The 22,522-nt window shown below is 43.6% G+C and overlaps 2 protein-coding genes across 4 annotated transcripts in view; both read left to right on the top strand.

Moving 5' to 3' along the window:
• The window catches only part of RFX2 (regulatory factor X2), a 115,974-nt gene that overhangs the window by 76,530 nt on the left and 16,922 nt on the right, over positions 1 to 22,522 (top strand). For all 3 annotated transcript variants that reach the window (XM_068233756.1, XM_068233755.1, XM_068233754.1), the window contains 6 exons: positions 52 to 170; positions 9,141 to 9,250; positions 13,503 to 13,654; positions 18,523 to 18,620; positions 18,723 to 18,872; positions 21,169 to 21,377. In XM_068233756.1, the coding sequence (XP_068089857.1) occupies positions 52 to 170; positions 9,141 to 9,250; positions 13,503 to 13,654; positions 18,523 to 18,620; positions 18,723 to 18,872; positions 21,169 to 21,377 (838 nt within the window). The remainder of the gene's footprint in view (positions 1 to 51; positions 171 to 9,140; positions 9,251 to 13,502; positions 13,655 to 18,522; positions 18,621 to 18,722; positions 18,873 to 21,168; positions 21,378 to 22,522) is intronic.
• Positions 5,340 to 8,708, top strand: LOC137561668 (uncharacterized). The gene is made up of 2 exons (XM_068272998.1): positions 5,340 to 6,300; positions 6,655 to 8,708. Exons 1-2 carry the CDS (start codon positions 5,871 to 5,873, stop codon positions 8,706 to 8,708), a joined length of 2,484 nt encoding a protein of 827 aa, XP_068129099.1. The 5' UTR covers positions 5,340 to 5,870.

Genomic DNA, 22,522 nt, shown 5'->3' with positions numbered 1-22,522 from the left:
TTAATCTTATTTTTAATTTTCTACTGTGTTCCTTTTAAATTCACATTATAGACATGTCACACGTGTTCCCAGAGTTCCCTGATCCAGATCTGGGTACTGTGATGCTACCAGATGGCATTACAATGACGGATGTGAAGAATTTGCAGCTTATATACCGAAGACACTGTGAGGTAAGACTGCACACTGCAAACGTACATATGGTGCAGTAGCACTGTTGATCCCTTGCAGCTTTTAAAGGTGCCCATTAATAGTGCTATTCAGATTTGAAAGAAACTATTGTATTTATTTGAAACATAGCATTAAAAGATCCAAACTACTTTAAAAATTAGTTGCGATTGATTATATGTATGAGAAAATGTGTCCGGCTGTTCAACCAGTTCTTTTACACTGGTGCACTGCAGTTGTGGTGCGATTTGGAACAAAAGTCATACCAGTGCACTTCCAGATTACCATGGAAGAGGCAGGGTATTGCACTGCAGCTTGTGCATTTTTTTCTGCGGTGCCCAGAGCACTTCTCATCACACCACAGGCAGTGTGTCATGTCTCATTGACTTTAATGGCCACTGCGATGAGCTGCAGTGGGGTAGAGTCCCGTAACATGACTCGCCGCGTTAAGTGTAAATCGAGCCTTAAAATGGAACTGTAGAATGTATTTTTGCTACAAACATTTTGGTTATGTACCTTTAAGGTTCACATACCTCTGCGCGTAGTATGTATCAGTTTCCCTAATCTCCCCGTCCCAAATTTCAGCCGGTAAAATGATGGACTTATAAGTCCTGTGCTTCTCTCCCTGCCTGATCTGTTTTCCTTCCGTCAGGCCAGGTCTCCGCCCTTTCTCCGCCCCACTGCGGCCACTCCTGCTCATTCCCTCAGCACAGCACAAACGTTGCTTTTTTCACCAGAACGAGCAGGAGAGGGCTGTCTCCTCACGAAGACCTGGACCTGACAGCGAGGCAGCCAGGACACTCTCTGCTGCCGGCGCTTTCAAGGAACGAGCATGCTGACATTTGTAAGTGCACGAGAGGACAAATTCAGCATGTGCGGTGCTGGAGTCCTCTCGTGCACGCGTACTAATTGCGCGCAATGACCCCGAATATGTTAGACCCTGCAGCCATCTTGCCTGGATCCCGGAAAGAAAATAAAAATTAAATACCCAGTGACCCTGCCCTTGATAAAACACAGTGGACCAACACCAGCAGCGGACATGGCACCCCAGACCATCACTGACTGTGGGTACTTGACACTGGACTTCAGGCATTTTGGCATTTCCCTCTCCCCAGTCTTCCTCCAGACTCTGGCACCTTGATTTCTGAATGACATGTAAAAGTTGCTTTCATCCGAAAAAAGTACTTTGGACCACTGAGCAACAGTCCAGTGCTGCTTCTCTGTAGCCCAGGTCAGGCGCCTCTGCCGCTGTTTCTGGTTCAAAAGTGGGTTCATGATTCCATCTGCTGAAAAGCTTTATGGGGATGAAGATTTCATTTTTCAGCACAACCTGGTACCTGCTCACAGTGCCAAAACCACTGGTAAATGGTTTACTGACCATGGTATTACTGTGTTCAATTGGCCTGCCAACTCTCCTGACCTGAACCCCATAGAGAATCTGTGGGATATTGTGAAGAAAAAGTTGAGACGCAAGACCCAACACTCTGGATGAGCTTAAGGCCGCTATCGAAGCATCCTGGGCCTCCATAACACCTGAGCAGTGCCACAGGCTGATTGCCTCCATGCCACGCCGAATTAAAGCAGTCATTTCTGCAAAAGGATTCCCAACCAAGTATTGAGTGCATAACTGAACATAATTATTTGAAGGTTGACTTTTTTTGTTTTAAAAACACTTTTTTTTTTATTGGTCGGATGAAATATGCTAATTTTTTGATAGGAATTTTGGGTTTTCATGAGCTGTATGCTAAAATCCTCAATATTAAAACAATAAAAGGCTTGAACTACTTCAGTTGTGTGTAATGAATCTAAAATATATGAAAGTCTGTTTATCAATACATTACAGAAAATAATGAACTTTATCACAATATGCACATTTTTTGAGAAGCACCTGTATATAGTTTTTCTTGTCTATTCTAATCTCTCGCAATAAAAACCTTTTGACCAAAAAAAAAAACAAATATAATTTAAAAAAAAAATTTATATAGAATTTTTTTTTTTTATTTACTATATTTGTGGGTTTTTTTTGTTTTTTTGTTGTTTTTTTTTTTTTTTTTTTTTGTCAAAAGGTTTTTATTGAGAGAAATATGAATAGACAAGAAAAACTGTAAATATGACACATTGGCTTCAATTCATACCACACACGGTAATGCTTAAAACAGCTGACTTTACCGAGCATTTAGGAAAATGTCAATTCATCAAGGCTGCTACCACATGACAAGCTAAAAATTACCAAGTAGTGAGGTACATTACCGATTTTGTTCTGGGAAATTCCTCAGCAAATTAGTCAGTAAATGTCAATTTATCAAGGTTACAGTATTCGGTAACACACAGGAATGTGTTTGATTATTACCGGCTGTTCTGAGGCTGCAATAACCAGCTTCTAAAGGCTTCTGTGTGGATATCCCTCTGACAGCCGCAGAGAGCCAATAGGGGCAATTCTCGCTCTCCTGCAAGGAAGGGTCTAGTTTTCTTACCCCCCAGGAAGCGGAGCAGAGAGAAAAGAACAAAAGATGTTTTCCTGCCACCTTTCGGCAGTGTAACCCCTTAAGTTCCTATTTGAATATGCGGAAATGCTAGTGGGAGCTGGTGGCAACATGACCTAAGCAGGGCATGTGTACTATTGCTTGGCATTTCATCTAAGCTGTGGCAAGTAAATAGAATGTTAAGACTAATGGGACAGATTTAGAGCAGATCCAGAGCGTGTAGAGGGAGTATAACATGCACATCTAAAGGGATGTCGGGAATGACGCTTTTCTATTGTAATGCCCTCAATGCACTGAGAACAGCCCAACACAGAGACACACAGTACTGCTGTTACCGACAAGGATTTTGTCAATGGGCCTTGGTAAATTAGCAAACCTCTACCGCACCTGTGAAAATATTGATGTATTAACACACGCCGAGTCTAAAATACCGACTGCGGTATTTTAACAACTTGGTTTTGTTATTGACCAGCCTTTGATGAATTGAAGCCAATATATACAATATTCCTGTTTTTTTGTGCAACAATTTGCTAATGTGTAGATAGCACTCTCCAGGATATGTCCTTCCAACATTTTATAATAAAAACACATAACCTAAATCAAGAAATAACAACTTAAAGGGAAGGTTCAAGCAAAATAAAAAAAATGAGTTTCAATTACCTGGAGCTTCTACCTGCCCCATGCAGCCATCCTGTGCCCTCGTAGTCACTCACTGCTGCTCCAGTCCCCCGCTGGCAGCTCGCTGACCTCGGAGGTCGGCGGGACGCATTGCGTACATTTTTACGCATTCCCGCTAGTGCAGGAACATTAACACATACATTTTTACGCATTACTGGTTCAATGCGTAAAAATGTACGCATTGAACCAGTAATGCGTAAAAATCTATGTGTTAATGTTCCTGCACTAGCGGGAATGCGTAAAAATGTACGCAATGCGTCCCGCCGACCTCCGAGGTCAGCAAGCTGCCAGCGGGGGACTGGAGCAGCAGTGAGTGACTACGAGGGCACAGGATGGCTGCATGGGGCAGGTAGAAGCCCCAGGTAAGTGAAACTCCTTTTTCTCTGGACATCCTCGGACAGCACCCTGAGAAGATGTCCACTCCCACATTCACTGGACAGGACCGCACTAAAGAATTTGCATAGTTAGGCAGTATAAAAGGCAGCATTTCACATACCACATCAGTTTTTTGTCCTGTCCACGCAGGATGCACTTCGTCGAAACGTCTGAGGCTTTCCATGCCAGGGAGCAGGGGCTGCTGCCAGAAGGCTGCCAGGAATACCGTAAGCCAGGCTGGTCTAAGGTGGGGAGCTTTCCGCAGCATAGACGCCAGACGCTACGGAAGCCCGCCCAGAGCGCGCGCACACGCGGAAACCGGAAGTTCCGGTTTACTCGCCCTCTGTCAGCTGATCGGGTCATGTGAGGCAGCCAGGAGGGGAACGCCGAGCGCCATTGCGGGCTCAGGAAGCCTGTCAGCGTCCTACGGAACTTGCGGACGGCAATGGTTGTAGGTAGGCACCTCTTTCGGCTGCACAGGGGGCGTTTTGGCTGGGTGGGCTTGTGGGTATTTAAGGCTCCTGGTTTTCAGCCTCCAGTGTGAATCGGCTGACCATGGAGCAGGCTGCTGGATCCTCCTCTCAGGCTGCGGAGCAAGGTTCCAATTCCTCTCTGGTAAACTAATCCTGCTGGTGGGATTGCTTTACATTTATATTTTATATACTATATTAGTATATTTTACTGAGGGGCCTTTTTTTCTGTTTTGTTCTCTCTCCTTCTCTTATACAGCCCAATCCAAGAGATAAAGGAGAAAAACATAAGAAAGCAGAACAGAAAACTGATACAAAGAGATGTTCAATTTGTTCCACTAGGATTCCTATATCTTCAAAATCTTTATGTCAGAAATGTGCTGATAAGGTTGTGAAGCAAGAATCTTCTGGGGTATTAAAGGAGTTTGTGGGATGGATGAAATCTGAACTATCATCTACCTTTCAAGCTTTCAAAGGAGTGGCTACCCACACCTCTCCTCCCCCTCCTACCCCTCCCCTTCCTTCAGCACCTACAGAGGTTACTTCTGATAAAACGCAACATCCATCTAAGAAAAGGAAGCTTGATAGAGAGGAGGAAGTATCAGATCTCTCTGAGGGAGAGGTGGAGGATTCATCTTTTGAGGGTAGTTTTATTGATTCGGAGGAAGAAAAGGAAAAGGCATTGAAATCTGCAAAGTTTGCTTTTGCTGTTGATGACTTGGATAAGTTACTGTCTACAATGCATATTACTATGGGTGTTAAAGCCGAACATAAGGAATTGTCTGCTATGGATAAAATGTATGAAAGCCTGTCAGTGGTACAATCAACCTTCATTCCGGTTCATGAGAACCTTAAGGAGATGATAGACAAAGAATGGAATGTACCAGAAAGGAGAGTATTTTGGCCAAAATCGTTAGCTAGAAGATATCCTTTTAGACTTGAGGATCAGAAATTTTGGGGTCCAGTTCCGAAGCTGGATCCCTCAATTTCTAGAATGTCTAGAAGTTCAGACCTCCTGTTTGAGGACTCAGGTGTTTTAAAAGATATCATGGATAAAAAGATGGACAACTTATTGCGTAGAGCATGGGAGTCATCTACTACAGGGTTTAAACCTGCTGTTGCATCCACAGCCATGGCACATTGCTTAAAAATCTGGTTAGAACAACTTCATATGCATATAGCAGGAGATACGCCAAGAGAGGAGATCTTGAAAGCATTCCCTACCTTGTTTCTAGTAGTAAATTATCTTTCTGATGCAGCAGATGAATCTGTAAGGCTGTCAGCTAGGACATCAGCATTAGTAAATTCTACAAGACGTGCGGTTTGGCTAAGAACATGGCAGGGAGATTCATCATCAAAATCACGTTTATGTGGCATTCCGTGTGAGGGAAACCTTTTGTTTGGTAGCAAGTTGGAGGAGACCCTTGACAGATCATCAGATAGGAAGAAAAATTTCCCAATTAAGAGGAAAACTTTTCGTTTCCAGAGATCCTTTCGTAACCAGAAGAAGCAAAGCAATACCTCTACAGGAAGTGGTAGAGGAAGATGGAATACAGCAAAAGGTCCAAGAGCCAGATCAAATTTCCTACTTAATCCCTCCAGCTCAGTTACAACGCCAAAGCAACAATGACGCCATAATTCCAGTAGGAGGAAGGATCACGCATTTTTTCGAGACTTGGCAGGAACATTTCCAGAACAAATGGATAAGATCGATTGTATTAGAGGGATACGATCTGGAGTTTGTAAGGATTCCTCATTCAAGATTTTGTGTAACCCCCCACCCAAAGGATATGATTGTTCAGAAGGCACTGATGGAATCTATTGCCTCCCTACTGGAGAAGAAGGTGATACGCCAGGTACCCGCCTCTCACATGCATGCAGGCTTCTACTCCCCTGTCTTCCTAGTCAAAAAACCCAAAGGAGATTACAGGTTCATCATAAATCTAAAGTCATTGAACAGATTCATCTTATACAAAAGATTTCGAATGGACAATATGAGGACAGTAGTGAACCTACTACAGAGAGACTGTTATATGGTGTCCCTAGACCTCAGAGATGCATACTTACACATCCCCATGAGTCTGAGATCACAGAGGTTTCTGAGATTTGCCATCAGGACTGCAGGGGAGGTAAGACATTACCAGTTCACTTCTTTACCATTTGGGTTATCATCAGCACCATGGTTATTTACTAAGATAATGGCAGAAGTTCTGTCAGTGCTTAGAATACGATCTATTCAGGTTATATCATACTTAGATGACCTGCTGATATGGGGCCCTTCTACAGAGTCAGTTTCATATCAGTTGAGCTATACAATTCACTTTCTGGAGTCATTAGGTTGGCTCATGAACTGGGAGAAATCTTGTCTTCAACCTTCAAAAGTCATGAATTATTTAGGCCTTACGATTAATTCTTCTGTTCAGAAAGTTTTTCTGCCTGTTGATAAGGGTCAAAGATTAATCAATTGTATTCTTTCCTTTCAGAGTGCTCAGACCACAACAATAAGAGAAGCTATGTCACTTCTGGGGCTCATGACTTCTGCCTTCATGACTATGGTTTGGGGACAGTTTCATTCAAGGCAACTCCAGGTATGGATCCTGAGGGTATGGAACAAGAAGAAGTCTTCTCTAGACGACAGGGTACTGATCCCTCCCAAGGTGAAGCTTTCTTTGGACTGGTGGAAGGAACAAGTACATCTCTCGACAGGCCGTCTCTGGAACTTTCCAACAGAATGCATTCTGACAACAGATGCAAGTGCAATAGGGTGAGGGGCACACTTCAAGAATATGCCAGCCCAGGGTCTATGGTCTCAAACTCTAAGCAGCATGCCATCGAACAACAGAGAGTTGGAAGCAGTCAGATTGGCTCTAGAACATTTCTCCTCATTCCTCCAGATGAAACATGTGTTGATCCAGACAGACAATTCTTCAGTAGTGGCATACCTGAACAGGCAGGGGGGTACCAGGAGTGCTTCCCTTTGGAGTCAGACTCAAAGGATAATGTCCTGGGCGGAACAATGGACTTGTTCTCTAAAAGCTATACATTTGAAAGGTTCTCGAAATTGCATGGCAGATTTCCTCAGTCGGGAGACTTTGTTACAGGACGAGTGGAGCCTTCACCAGGAAGTGTTTCAAGAGATTCTGCAGAAATGGGGCAGTCCAGACATAGACTTATTTGCTTCCAAGCACAACAACAAATGCCCTCAGTTCTGTTCCCTCTCTCGGGAGGACAACTCAAAGGTCATAGATGCCTTCTCAATCAAGTGGGAGTTTCCTCTGGTCTATGCCTTTCCACCAATTACAGTGATTCCGAAAGTACTGAACAAAATAATGCAGGAGAAGGTCAGAGCAATATTGATAACTCCTTTTTGGCCAAAAAGACTTTGGTTTTCGCTGCTGAAAAGGTTAGCTGTAGAGGATCCCTGGATATTACCGAACAGACCAGACTTACTATCTCAGGGCCCGTTCTTCCATCCACAGCTGACCATGTTCAAGCTAACAGCGTGGAACCTGAATGGGCACTCCTGAAACAAAAGGGATTTTCAGAAGAACTTATAAAAACTTTGATTTGCAGCAGAAAGGAGGTAACTAGAAAAATGTATGCGAAGGCTTGGAGAACTTATTCTGATTGGTGCTCAAGGAAAGGGGTCTCAAGAACTTTGATATCCTCTGTATTAGAGTTTTTACAGGCAGGATTCGCAATGGGCCTAAGCATCAGCACATTAAAAGTACAGACGGCTGCATTAAGTGTATTCTTGGAGAAAAAATTATCAGAAGATCGCTTTATAATTCAGTTCTTCCATGCAACGTCTAGGTTGAAACCAAAACAGAGAATAAGGACCCCACCTTGGGATTTAAACACAGTGTTACAGGCATTTTCATTACATCCCTTTGAGCCATTATCAGAAATATCGGAGAAAAACCTTACTTTGAAGGCAGTGTTTCTACTAGCAATTTGTTCTGCAAGGCGTGTAAACGAGATCCAGGCCTTGTCGATTGATGAACCATACTGCATTGTTTCAGACGATCGCATCACTTTAAAGATGGACCCTACCTTTCTACCAAAAGTGGTCTCGGATTTTCACCGGTCACAGGAGATTTACTTACCTTCTTTTTGTCCAAATCCTTCAAATGACAAGGAAAGGAAGTTGCAGGCTGTTGATGTTAGACGCTGTATCTTACAGTATATGGAGGTCACTAACAGTTGGAGAAGGTCTAGGGCGATGTTTGTCCTTCATTCAGGACCAAACAGAGGAAGGCAAGCTTCAAAAGCTACCATAGCACGATGGTTAAGACAGGCCATTTCCCTGGCCTACAGCGTGCAGAATAAGAGAGTGCCAGCATCCATCAAGGCTCACTCCACGAGATCGATGTCAACTTCTTGGGCAGAGAGGGCAGGAGCCAGTATTGAGCAGATTTGCCGAGCAGCTACCTGGTCTTCTTCAAACACTTTTGCTAAACATTATAAGCTAGACGTATCTGCTAGTAGAGATTTAGCCTTTGGCAGAAAGGTTTTACAGGCAGTTATCCCTCCCTAGATATCATGTTCTTGTTTATCTTCTCAGGGTGCTGTCCGAGGATGTCCAGAGAAAGACTAGATTACTTACCGGTAATGTCTTTTCTGGTAATCCGAAGGACAGCACCCGTTGACGCCCACCCATGTAAATAAAAAATTTATATTGAAGCATCATTTGGTGTCTTGTCTTTTTTTATAACTGATGTGGTATGTGAAATGCTGCCTTTTATACTGCCTAACTATGCAAATTCTTTAGTGCGGTCCTGTCCAGTGAATGTGGGAGTGGACATCTTCTCAGGGTGCTGTCCTTCGGATTACCAGAAAAGACATTACCTGTAAGTAATCTAGTCTTTTTATTTTGCTTGGACATTCCCTTTAAGAACGTATGTGTGTCGGCATTACCATATCCATCTATAATTATAGATACTATGTATAATTTTTTTTTTTTAAACAGGCAACTGTGGATGTGGTGATGAATCTGCAATTTCAGTACATAGAGAAATTATGGCAGGCCTTTTGGAACTCTAAACCTTCTTCTCCAGATGGTTCAACAACATTGTCTAGGTAAGAAACCTAAAATACAGCTATTTAGATGTGGAAGCTAATTATTTTATTGGTGCTATTATAGTTTGACATTCAATTAAAGTAGAACTAAAGTGAAATGCACGTCTCTGCGTATAACAAAGTCAGAGTAGTAGCAGTCTAGAGTGCTATGTTTTTGCTGAGGATGCACTTCTGTACATATTGTTCTTAAAGAGAATCTGTACTCTAAATTTCTTACAATAAAAAGCATACCATTCTATTCATTATGTTCTCCTGGACCCCTCGGTGCTGTTTCTGCCACTCCCTGCTGCGATCCTGGCTTGTAATTGCCAGTTTTAGGCAGTATTTACAAACAAGACATAGCTTCTAACCAGCTTGTGATAGGCTGAGAGGAGCTCAGTCTGTGACTCACACAGAGCCTGCAGGGGGCGTGGAGAGGGTGTGTATAGCTTCTATCCTATCACAAGCAGTGCCGCACATTCCTGCCTGAGTGCCTGAGCCCGACAAAGCCGTCAGAGGAAAGAAGATTAGATTATATAACAGAGATAATACAGCCACTGTGCAACTAGGAAAGGCTGCAGTAAGACAGACCACATTCAAACAGGTATAAGAACTTATAGGATAGAAGAAATAAGGCCGAAAATTTTGTTAGCGTCTCTTTAAATGATTTGGGCAACATTCCTGTTGCAGTGGTTGTGTTCAAAGAAACCCACCCACTTCTTCCCTGCTGTTGGGATTCAGTAGCTCGTGACACAGAATATTGCCTCTTCCCACTGATAACTTGGGAGTCTCTTAATAAAGACGATCTGATTATGGATCACCACTTTTTTTGGGCTCCTTTTTAAAAATAATTCAATCATCCCTTCAAGATCACCATATTTAAAAAGGGGCAAGTCTGATTATTTGCAGTTGTTATCTGTGCTTTAAAAAGAATCCGAGGCTGCTTTAAAAATTAAAAGAAAAACATACTGCCTGCTCCACGCCGCCTCAGTGGCCCCATTCATCCTCCGCAGCCTCTGATGACCGAGTTAAAGATCCCCGTGACCCGAAAGTCGGTACAAAAATCATCCGACGACTCAGTTTATGAAACCACCAACTAATACTTACCAGGGCAGTGGACTTTGCACAAAAATCATCCGACTCCTTAGTTTATGAAACCCAAACTCCGACTCCAGGTACCCATAATTGCTCAGACTCCACAGCCCTGCTTCCTGAGTCATGTCTTAGCTGCCGATTGGGGGAGTGAGAAGAGGAGGCGGGGGAGCGATGCAGAGGAGGCAGTTGGGTGGCAGGCAGGGGGAGCTCTTGATTGGTGGCTGGCATGTAAACGGGAGGATAGAGACAAGCAGATTGTCGCTAGCCTGTCACTATTTTAGAGGGGGCACAGCAGAGTCCAGGGGGGACTGACAGTGGCACCAGAAGGACACAGAGGCATGTCATTAGGCAAAGAACATGCCGCTTTGTCCTATAATCTATAATGTGAAGCCGCCTCGGGTACTCTCTAAAAGGAACCCGAGGTGAGAGGGTTATGGAGGCTGCCATAATTTCCTTTTAAACAATCCCAGTTGCATGGCTGTCCTGCTGATCCTGTGTCTCTAATACTTTTAGCCATAGACCCTGGACAAGTATACAGAAGTTCAGGTACTTGGCTGACTCTAGTTTTACTGTATTAGCCATATGCTTGTTCCAGGGTTTTGACTAGCACTACTTATGCTAGATCAACGGGCTGCCAGGCAACTGGCATTGTTTACAAGGAAATGCATATGGCAGCTTCCATATCCTGCTCACCTTGGGTTCCATTTAATCACCTACTATAATTGCCCCAAAATGCTGATCTGCCGCTTCATTGTCTTGAATGGACCTTTAAATCATAAACATTATTTGGCGAAAAAGCGATGGTTTGCCGATTCCAACAAATTGGCCATAACATAAAAATTCTAGGGACAAAAATTTTACATAAACAGGCCACAAAAGGCTTAACCTCCTTAGCGATATGAACGCATTATTACGTCCATTACCGCCAGAGGTCGCCGTTCAGGCCCTGCTGGGCTGATTTTTATCAAATAAAAAGCAGCACACGCAGCCGGCACTTTGCCAGCCGCGTGTGCTACCTGATCGCCGCCACTCTGCGGCGATCCGCCGCGAGCAGCGGCGAAAGAGGGTCCCCCCAGCCGCCCGAGCCCTGCGCAGCCGGACCAATCCGTTTCGGCCAGCGCTAAGGGCTGGATCGGAGGCGGCTGACGTCCATGACGTCACTCCGCTCATCGCTATGGCGACGAGGTAAGCAAAACAATTGCTCATTGCGGCCTTCCTTGTTAATTCTGATCGCCGGAGGCGATCAGAATGACGCGTCAGGAGCGCCCTCTAGTGGGCTTTCATGCAGCCAACTTTCAGCCAGGGAGGTTAATAGACTGTTTCATTTCTCATAAGGCTTATGGTGGCCATACACAGTACACAGTACAATAAAAACGTTCGATTTTCCCGTTTATTCAATCTAAATGACCAAATTGAAAAGTTGAAATTTTTTTCTTTTTTTCGATCAAGAAATTCGAACGATTATCCCGTGTTTTTTTTTTTGTTTTGTTTTTTTTTTTTTTTCGGGAAAAATGATCGGACATGCTGGAAAAATCTTTATATTCGATCTAACGGAATAATCGAACTAAATTATCTAATCCAAAAATTGTACCATGTATGGCCACCTTTAGTTACATTTGTCCACTGCTTCCTAAATAGTTCTTTGATCAATACTTGCAGATTATAAGTAAAATCACCATGGCAAAGGCCCAATCAATGGCAGATTTAGCGCTGGAGCTTGGGGGTACTTAAAGGGAAGGTTCAGGGACACCTTGATAAAAATAAAAATCGATATCCACTTACCTGGGGCTTCCTCCAGCCCGTGGCAGGCAGGAGGTGCCCTCGCCGCCGCTCCAGAGGCTTCCGGTCGTCTTCGGTGGCCGACCCGACCTGGCCAGGCTGGCTGCCAGGTCGGGCTTTTCTGCGCTCCAAGGACGGGCTCTTCTGCGTCCCACGCGGGCGCGCTGACGTCATCGGACGGCCGCCGGGCTGTACTGCGCAGGCGCAGTAGTTCTGCGCCTGCGCAGTACAGCCCGGCGGACGTCCGATGACGTCAGCGCGCCCGCGTGGGACGCAGAAGAGCCCGTCCTTGGAGCGCAGAAAAGCCCGACCTGGCAGCCAGCCTGGCCAGGTCGGGTCGGCCACCGAAGACGACCGGAAGCCTCTGGAGCGGCGGCGAGGGCACCTCCTGCCTGCCACGGGCTGGAGGAAGCCCCAGGTAAGTGGATATCGATTTTTTTTTTTTTTTTTTTTTTTTTTTATTTCAAGGTGTCCCTGAACCTTCCCTTTAAAGAGAACCCGAGGTGGGTTTCTGCAATCAATATAGGACACAGAGGCACGTTCTGAATACTATCACCAGCCTCTGTCCTTATAGGGTGCCCCCCATGCTCTGCTGTCCCCCCTTATAAAATCCACCATGCTAGCGACAAACAGATTGTCGCTAGCTGGCTGTTTACATTGATGCTGCCACTCCTGTATATCGTGGCTCCCCGCCTGAGTCCCTTACCGCCTCAGTAAGCCGATTGGAGGAAGCTTACGGAGGCAGGGAGGGTTCTCTTTAAAATGTAAAATGAAAAGGTAAAGTAGTACCCAAATTGCCCATTGCTTCTTTGGTGACCATATGTAGTATACAGCACAAGAGTAAATAAACACTACAGCAACCAGGGGTAATATGTTGTGGACGTGGTAAAAAAAAAAAAATATGAAGCAGAGGAAAAAACAGGTTTTTATTAGAGAAGGTCAATGTGGGAATGTGTGGACTGTGAGGAGACCGGGAAGGCTCTATAGGACCCAGAACCTTCCCCCTCCTTAAATGAGTTTTTTGTTTTGTTTTGTTTTTCACTTCAGATTCTCTTTAAAGCAGATGATGATTTTGATTTGATTTCAAACTACATATATTTGCATAACATTAACATACATGTTGCATCAACACGAAATTCTGAGAATCTCATTGACCATCCCTAGTTTATATAGTGCACAATCACCAGGGTAAAGAGGTTAACTCTTCAGATGCAACTCTGCTGCTTTTTTTTGTTTTGTTTTATATGCCTGGTTTCTTTCTTTTAACCTGACAAACTATTATTCTGAATTCCTTATTTTCATTAGTTCACCAAGTGCTTGTTTGACTGTTCTCTTTGCGTATAAAGTCCGAACAAAGGGTTATAATTTAAGTTGTGTCTGTTGTCTTATGTTTTACCAGTGAGGAGGAGCAAGAAGCCATAATTCCAAAAGAAAAATTATTGGTTTTGTGTAAATATGAACCTGTTATGAGGTGGATGAGGAGTTGTGATCACATCTTGTATCAAGCCTTAGTTGAAATTCTAATTCCAGATGTATTGCGGCCTGTCCCAAGTGAGTACTGGATGAAAACCAATTCTTCAGTATGTATCATGCAACATGATTGGTTTTGCAGTATTGCAATTAATATGTAGCCTATGGAAAATACATGCTCCATGTATGAATTTGTTGAGGCTGAATTAAGGAATTGGGCATAGTGACCCATCAGATAACTTCCTTCCTCTTTTGTGACTTGCAGCAAGAGAATTACCAGTGGAATGTGACAGTGCAACAACTAGACAATGTACTGATGATTGATTGGCTTCCATTCACAAAGCTTTCTCCTGTTTTTATTAAGGAAAGTTAGGTCATTTTACTTATTACCTTGGTGATAAATCATGTAGTAATCATTAAATGATTTACATCATGCAAACCTTAACTTGAGGTCCAAATTCTTACCTTGAGGATAAAACAATGTGAAAAGACAGGAATGCAAGTGTTAAAGTCATTGGGAATTTTTTTTTTAAAAGCCAGATACTTTCCTAAGGAGAGGGAAGGCTCTGGGTCCTGTAGAGCCTTCTCTCTCCTCTCCCAGTGCCCTAGTTGCAGTGGCAGCTCCTACGTTTGAATCCCCTGCCACGTGGGACCTACCGTATTTTTCGGACCATAAGACGCACCTAGATTTAGGGGACAAATCCTGGGGGGAAAAAAATATGCTAAACCTGGTGCATCCATGGTGAAGAGGCGTCTTGTGGATATTCTCCCCTCAATCTCCCTAATTCTCTCCCTTTGTACATTTTGCGTCTTCTGTCCTCCTCTGTTCCCATGTCCACTTTTGCCTCATGTCATCCTTTCTCCTTGTTTGTCCCTGTGTCTCCTCTGTCCCACTGTCACTCTATAGTACCCATGTGTCCTCCTTTGCCATCTGTGTCCCCAGTGTCTTCTTTCCTTTTGCCACGTCTCTGTCCTCCTGTGTCAACTGTCCCCAATGCCTTCCTTCCTTTGTGTCTCTGCCCTCCTGTATCACCTGTCCCCCTGTGTCACCTGTCCCCAATGTCCTACTTCCTCTGCTTCTCTGTCCTCTTTTGTCACCTGTCCCCAAGGTCCTGCTTCCTCCATGTTTCTACCCTCCTGTGTCTGCTTGTCTCCAATGTCCTGCTTCCCTGCCTCTCTTATGTCCCCTTCCTTCATGCATTCAATCAGATGTGCCACTGTCCCCTCAGTGCCTATATCTGAAAGAAGAAACGATACTTTCCAAACAGCTGAAGATGTGCAGGAGTCCCACGACGAGATGACTATTCCAGCATTTGCCTTCGCTCATCGGGGCTTGCTTCAGCCTAGTTAGCGCCGTGAAGCCAATCAGATGTGGGAGCTGGAACACGCCCATCAAATCGCAGGTGTCTGTGAGCTTCCATTCCCGCTTACCGGGACTTGCTTCAGTCTGATCAGCCCTGGGAAGCCAATCAAGTGCGGGAGCTGCGACACCCCCATCCAATCACGTGTGCCTGCTATTCTGGCTAGATGCGCCAGTGATTGGCTCCATGACAGAGACTTGGTCCCACCTCCGGGACCAGCGCTTCCAGTCAGAGTAGCAGACACCCGTGATTGGATGGAATTGTTCCTGCTCCCACATCTGATTGGCTTCACGGCGCTGACTATGCTGAAGCAAGTCCCAGTGAGCGAAGGCGAATGCAGGAATCGTCAGCTCGTCGTGGGACTCCTGCACATCTTCAGCTGTTTGGAAAGTATCGTCTCTTCTTTCAGATATAGGCACTGAGGGGACAGTGGCACATGCGGACGAGCGCATGAAGGAAGACGACATAAGATAGGCGGTTAATCGGGACATTGAGGATAGGCACTGACGGGCGACACAGGAGGGTGGAGACTTGAAGGATGCAGGACATTGGAGACAGGCGACACAGGGGGTCAGAAGTATCTTCAGAGGAGGATACATTATCAACCTTTGAGGGACACCTTTGAACCATAAGACGCAGGGACCCCCCCCCACTTTTGGACTTATGGTCCGAAAAATACGGTAAGTCCTCCTGAAGACAGGCGGCTCCATTCTGCGAGTGCACGAGAGAGGGCTTTGTCTTTGGGGGCACTCGGGCTCTCAAAGCCTCCCTTCGGCGGTGGAGACAGCAGTATATGACCAAATTGGTAGACTACTGCTACGGGGGCACAGGAAGAGGAGCAGGAAGGCAGTATAGGACCCAGAGCCTTCCCTCTTCTTAGGTAAGTATCTGTGTGGTTTTTGTTTTATTTAAGATTCCTATTCACTTTAACAACTCGCCACTATCAGGGGAAAAATATACAATAAAAAATGCATGTATATGTCAGAGATGTACATTTGTTCCAGAGTAAAATGCACTATAAATTTAGGTTATAAAAATCTGTCAGGTTTTGGAGTAGTCCATCTGCAAATAACATTCTGGTCAACAGCTGCACCAAAATCGCAGTGCAGCACCTTCCCGTTCCCTATTCTATTAGGATTTTCATTGTGTCCCATAAGTTTACCAGGCTGTGAACAATCACATCTGAACTTTGCATTAGTGAGTTCTGAACCACACATGCCCAGTAAAAGAATGCGTTCATGCACATATTCATTCTTTAGTGCACAAGTGCTTGCTTTAATTCGGCAAGCGTGGTTCAAATATGCTCCTGTATGGCCACCAGCCCTTCATGGAGAGGCCTCGAATGATGGGCCAGTCAATAATGCTGGGCATACACAGCTAGATAGTGCGCCAGTATCGAGCCAGCGGCACGATGCCGGTGCTTCACCGCTCGTCCTCGCTGATCGATTCCCGCTTGTCCCCACAGGCGCTTTCTAATCAGCGCTTCGTTTTTTCTAAAATTCTGCCCACCGGTATCGAGCGCGGAATCGATCCGGCGGGCAATCGGACCTGTCGGAAATTATCAATCGAGCCATCAACGGCTCGATTGATAAGAAGAAACGAGCCGTGTATGCCCAGCATTAGAGTGAGGACCAGGAGGTACCCTGAAGACAATGTGCATCAGAATCCATCTAAGGAGTAAGTTAATTAACTTTCAAATGCTAACGTTTTAATCTTTTTACTTCTCTTCAGGTGTAATTTAATGGGTATGCAAAAGGTACATTCTGAACAGCTAAACTGTATTACAAAACTGGGGAATGGAAATTACTAAGCAGAATCCCAGGGTCATTAATGTAAATGCAGAAAGAGGCAAGTGAGTGTTATATAGTGCTAAACTCATGCTGCAGTGTAGGCAACCAACAAATCTTATGATAAAATCACCCATGACTCTCATAACAGTGGCAGAGGCAGGGTACTCTGCCATTCCCAATATCTGGGCTCACATACAATGGCCACTAATGATACAATCCTTATTGTACAATCTTTACCACCTTTATGTAATATGAGAAACTACCTGAAGTATTAGTTTACCCTGCTACTACAAGATTGTACAATCAAGATAGTACTATTAATGAGCACCTTAAAGTGTACCTGAGACGGCTAAAATAAAAAAATACATACCTGGGGCTTCCTCCATGCTGATCGGTCCCTCGCCATCTTCCCAGGCCTTCTGTTATGGATCCTCCGTTAGGCAGCCTGGTAATTCTTCCAGTCAGTGTGGTCTGGCCGCGTGCAGTATGCTCCTGACTGGTGGAATTACCGGGCTGCCTAGGGGAAGATCCAGGCGATGTTGGACGATGGCAAGGGACCGATCAGCCTGAAGGGGACTGGAGGAACCCCAGGAATGTATAATTTTCTTTAAGCCATCTCAGGTTTCCTTTAAGATCATTTGCCTGGTCAAAAGTACAGCCAAGGCACAGTTCTTCTGCAGTATGATGCTTTTCCCGGGCCCTCCAATGGACAGTGGGTGGAGAGGAGGAGACCAGGAGATGAAGCATGCCAATGGGATTCAGTTAGCAATGCTTAATCTTAGGCCTGGGACTCACTGGGAGCGCTTTTGCATTGCTCGCTGTGTGCCAACAAGCTGCAAAACACTATACCAGTGGAATCTCTAACCTTTTGGGGAAATCGTGGGCTTTTTGCAATTCACTGCAAGGCGCCACCAATGGGTCCCAGACCTGAGTGTTCACCTTCCCCACCCAGTTCTGCCAATATGTGTGTAAAGATAGTGACATGGTGAGCATCAGTGTGTTCATTCGCTAACTTAATCAACAAAATGTTTTCCCACAGTGTTTTCACCTTCATCACTTTCGCATTCATTATGAAGCCAAGGCAGGGAGTCTTAAGGTGCGTACACACATGCGACTATAGTCGTTTGTAACGATCGTTCCCCGATCTTTACCAACGACGATCGTTACAAAAAACGAACCACCGACTATTAAGGCAAACGACGAACGAGCCAAATCGCTACAAAAGAAAGTTCTGTCTCGGCGGATTTGAACCAACGACGATCGTTTGCAAAAGTAGTACATCGTTGGAAACGATCGTTCGTACTAGGCTTGACATGCGCATTTCACTATTTCTCTGTGAAACTTTTCATTTTTATGCGCAGGCGCAATAGCTGCTTTACGTGATGTAACGTTCGTTCTAACGATCAGATCGTTACACACCTTTTAAAACTATCTTTACTTAGGTCGTTCTTTCATCAATTAAAAGTTCGTTCGTCGTTCTCAACGAACGATCGTTGTCGCATGTGTGTAAGTAGCATTACAATCTCTCTGGTTTGTCTGTAGTGTAAATGAAATATAGAATCCAGTAGCAAGAAGACTCTTCTACTTGCTAAAATAGGTAGGTGTAGCCAAAACGTCACTGCAACGTACATCATTGGCAAATTTGTAAGGGTCACTTCATCGGTATGGTCTCTAAAATAAAATATCTGTTGATTGGTTTGGCTTTCATGTCTGATAATTCATTGGGGTGTGTGTGTGTTAGAGATGCAGATCCGCCTCATTTATTCTTTTATTTATGCATTTCTATATCTTTTGTTAGGTACACTGACACAAGCAATACGTAATTTTGCAAAGAGTCTTGAAGGCTGGCTGACAAATGCAATGGCTGATTTTCCACAGCAAATAGTCCAGGCAAAGGTAGATAAAATATATTCCTATTGTTGTCGAACATTATCTTAGTATCGATCTTATTCGTAATTTCAGTATCTGTCTTCATTGTTATTGTGATTCTGTTTGTAGGTTGGTGTTGTCAGTGCATTTGCCCAAACTCTTCGTCGATACACCTCTCTAAATCATTTAGCACAAGCTGCCCGTGCTGTACTGCAAAATACATCACAAATTAACCAGATGCTAAGTGATCTTAACCGAGTGGATTTTGCCAATGTTCAGGTAGGAAACAGATTTTGCATATTCTTACATGTAACTGAAAAGAGGAGCCAAAAATTTTTTTTTTTTTATTAATTAAAGATAATCTATTACATTTTAAGGACATATAGTGTACTGTAAAACAAGTTGCATCAAGAATACTTTGAGTATCAGAATATCAGACGGTCTCCATTCATTTTACGTCGCCCTGGACATTAATTTAGGGCCCATTCACACTAGCAATCGCAAAATGCTAGCGTTTAGTGTGGGTGATTTTTACCTCGATTATCGTGGTAAAATCACTGTACACTCGGGATTAGTGCTCACTGTATCGCAATCGCTCTAGAATCACGGTAAAATGCTGCATGCTCCGCATTTTGCAATTACCTCTAATCATGAATCGCCGGCGATCAGCAGCAATCAAGGCAGTGACATCACTTTAACTAAGTTAGTATTGCGCCAGCACTTTACAAAGCAAAAGTGATTCGGCAATTGGTGGGAATCGCCCGCTAATCGTCCTAGTGTGAATGGGCCCTTAAACCCACTGGCTATCTTGCCTGTGATTGCTGTTTGCAACCTAGTAACATTACATACAGTCATCAACCCAGTGATTATGCTGGGTAAGGCTTTGTTCACATAGCAAACGCGGACGGCCGTGCGTTCGGAACGCAATGCATACAAATGCAAGCCATCCGCGTTTGTTTGCATTGCGTGGCTGATCCCATTCACTGAAACTATGCACTGTGATGCCGTGCGTGTCAGCCTCCTGCACGTGTTCCCGAAATGCAGATGGGAACGCGTGCAGTGTAAAAGGGGCCTAACTGTTTACTTGTCCAACAGGTGTGACTAGACAAAATGGATGTCTGATGCCTAGGAGAGGATTTTATCCATACTCTTACACTTTCTGATGTTTTTAACTGCCTCATGTCACAACCTTTGAACTTTGTTTGTCTCTGAAGAAGCGGTTCTTGTATAGACTGCAAAATGTGCTTCAGGCCAATCACTGTCGCATATCGAGGTGACATACGGGTTTGTAACAAATTGGTCATATTTGTTTATTACTCCACGACTATAATTCAGTTATGTTTTTATAAACCCTGTATTAATGATTGTGAACCTAAAAACCCTAATTTTCCTTGTTATCTCTGTTGCAGTGTTAATTAGAGGGGTGGTCACCACATTATCATTTCTCTTGCTATTTACTACTTTGTTTATACAATATTTGCACTATTCTGGGAAAAAGTAGAAAGATAAAATACTAAAACAAGTGTGGATACATTTCTGCAACATCATAACAGTATAATGCTTATTTCCTTGGTCATTTTGAAATCTAGCACCTTTAAAGTGACACTGAAGCGAAAAAAAAGGTTTGATGTTCTGTATTGTATGTGTAGTACGGATAATAGAACATTAGTAGCGAAAGAGTCTATTTTTATTTTCAGTTATGTAGCTGTTTTTCTATAACCTTGCATTATTCTCTAATATTTTAAGTTTACAAATTACACTCTCTTTTAAATGATGAAACAGAGCAGAGCTCATGACCCTTTCAATTTACAGGCAGAAAACCTAAAACAAACGGTGTGAGACAAGTGTTTCAGAAAAGAGCACTGCTCTCTGACTAAATTAGTCAGAGAGCTCAGAGAAGCTCTTTTGCATAGATAACTGAAGTTGCTTAACTCTTCCTGTACTGGAAACCATATGAGACTCGTATCTGTACTACTAATGTTCTAATTCTCAGCTGTACTACACATACAAATCACTCCCACTCTTCCCAGTCTCCTCCTTTATAGTGACATCACTTGTAATATGCATCTGTATTGCCAGTGGAAAGATGCACAGTTTAGGTCTATTTATGAGCGCTGAGTTGGCCATTGCCACAAATCCAGGCTCATCTCCTCAAGTGAGAACATTTAAGTAAGGTAAAATGGAGGCGCTAAAGTGGTTGTGGCCAATCAAGCTCTTAACCCTTTGCAAACTCCAATGCAAATACCGCAGACCAGTCATTCAGGAACCACTACTATCCCTATAGCTAAGTTAAAAGCCCAGGTCTTTGTTTGCAAAAAGATGCATTATTTTGCGTCGTCACATACGTCGGGCATAGGCTCCTCTGAATTTGTATATGTCCTAGCTCTGGCTCTATAGCATTCAACATGCAAGCATACAGTGCATTAACCTAAAAAGTAGAGGTCTGACTAAGACCTCTGCTTTTAACTTGGCTGTAGGGATATCAGTGGTTCACGAATGGTTGGTCTGTAGTAAGTATTTGCATGAGAATGGTAAAATAAAGTGTAGCATTCATTAACGTAGCTGTTGTTAACAGGAACAAGCATCCTGGGTATGTCAGTGCGAGGAAGGCATGGTTCAGAAACTGGAACAAGACTTCAAGTTAACCCTCCAGCAGCAAAGCTCCTTGGACCAGTGGGCAAATTGGCTTGATAATGTGGTCACCCAAGTGCTGAAACCTCATGAAGGGAGCCCCAGCTTCCCAAAGGCTGCCAGGCAGTTCCTGCTTAAGTGGTCTTTCTACAGGTTAGAGCAACTATAAAACCACAGCATATTTTGTATAAAGTATTTACTTGAAATTTGTATCTGTTAATGACGGCATTTTATTGAAGGATTTTCACATAATTTATGCAACAAAGAACATATTTGCACTAGAGTGATGCTGAATTGCACCCATACCTGCCTTCCTCATTAACCGTTCCCATTGGTCAGCTATCTTGTCCTGTCCTATTGTTGACAGGATTAGTGGGCACAGCTTGAGTAATAGTGGACCAGGATTAGCAAGGAAGTAGGCGGTCACAATTTCTGACTTCAGACTGGGTTTTTACTTCACATGTCGTTAGGCATAGGTTTACTATGTATAACCTGTTTTGCAATTGTACAGTCATGGTCAAGAACATTGCATCTTTGCCTTCTGTTTGAATTTACATACATGTATGGATTTAATATTAACTATAATCAGAGAAAAAGCATGTGTGCTAGTATGGATTTAATATTAACATAACATTATTTCTGCATATTGCAGAAGCCATGCTTAAAGAAGTAGTCACCTAGTGACTAAATGTGACACTCCCATGTTATGTGCTTCACCAAGCCTCCTCTGATGTGTACACTGCAGTCATCAGGCCAGGACCCAGTATACATGTTAGATGAGGCAAGCAGAATACAGGCACAGGAGCACACCAATCATTGTTGGAACAGGGAAATGTGACTGTATTATTAACCTGAGCATGGCTTCTGATGTCTAGACCCCAAGGCAGGGCCAAACCTCTCACACCACACCTCCTTTTTCTTATTATAAAACCCCACAAGATAATGTGAATATTACCAAAGACGAGTAGAGAATAGCTGCACAGATATTACCCAGGACATGTAGAATTTACCAAACATAGGCCGATATAACCAACCACAAGCAGATTATGCAAATCACAATGACATTATGTCAATAAATATTGTGATAAATAGTTTCTAATCCTAGGCCGGTTGCAATAAGTAGATTTTAGTGATAGGTAGGCAATTAGGATCATCAGTTTGCAGATTGAAAGTGGACCAATCAAAATAAACTGTAATTGCTATTGATTGGCTCAGTTTCAATTTGTTGTTGGAGGAGAAGTCAGTGACAGCAAGGTACATCTGAAATAAAATTGGGTTATAAAACCGCACCAGACTAT

This window comes from Hyperolius riggenbachi, chromosome 1 (genome assembly GCF_040937935.1).
Source record: "Hyperolius riggenbachi isolate aHypRig1 chromosome 1, aHypRig1.pri, whole genome shotgun sequence".
Classification (NCBI taxonomy): domain Eukaryota; kingdom Metazoa; phylum Chordata; class Amphibia; order Anura; family Hyperoliidae; genus Hyperolius; species Hyperolius riggenbachi.
The sequence above is the reverse complement of the archived record's forward strand: the minus strand, read 5'-3'. Positions and strand labels throughout refer to the sequence as shown.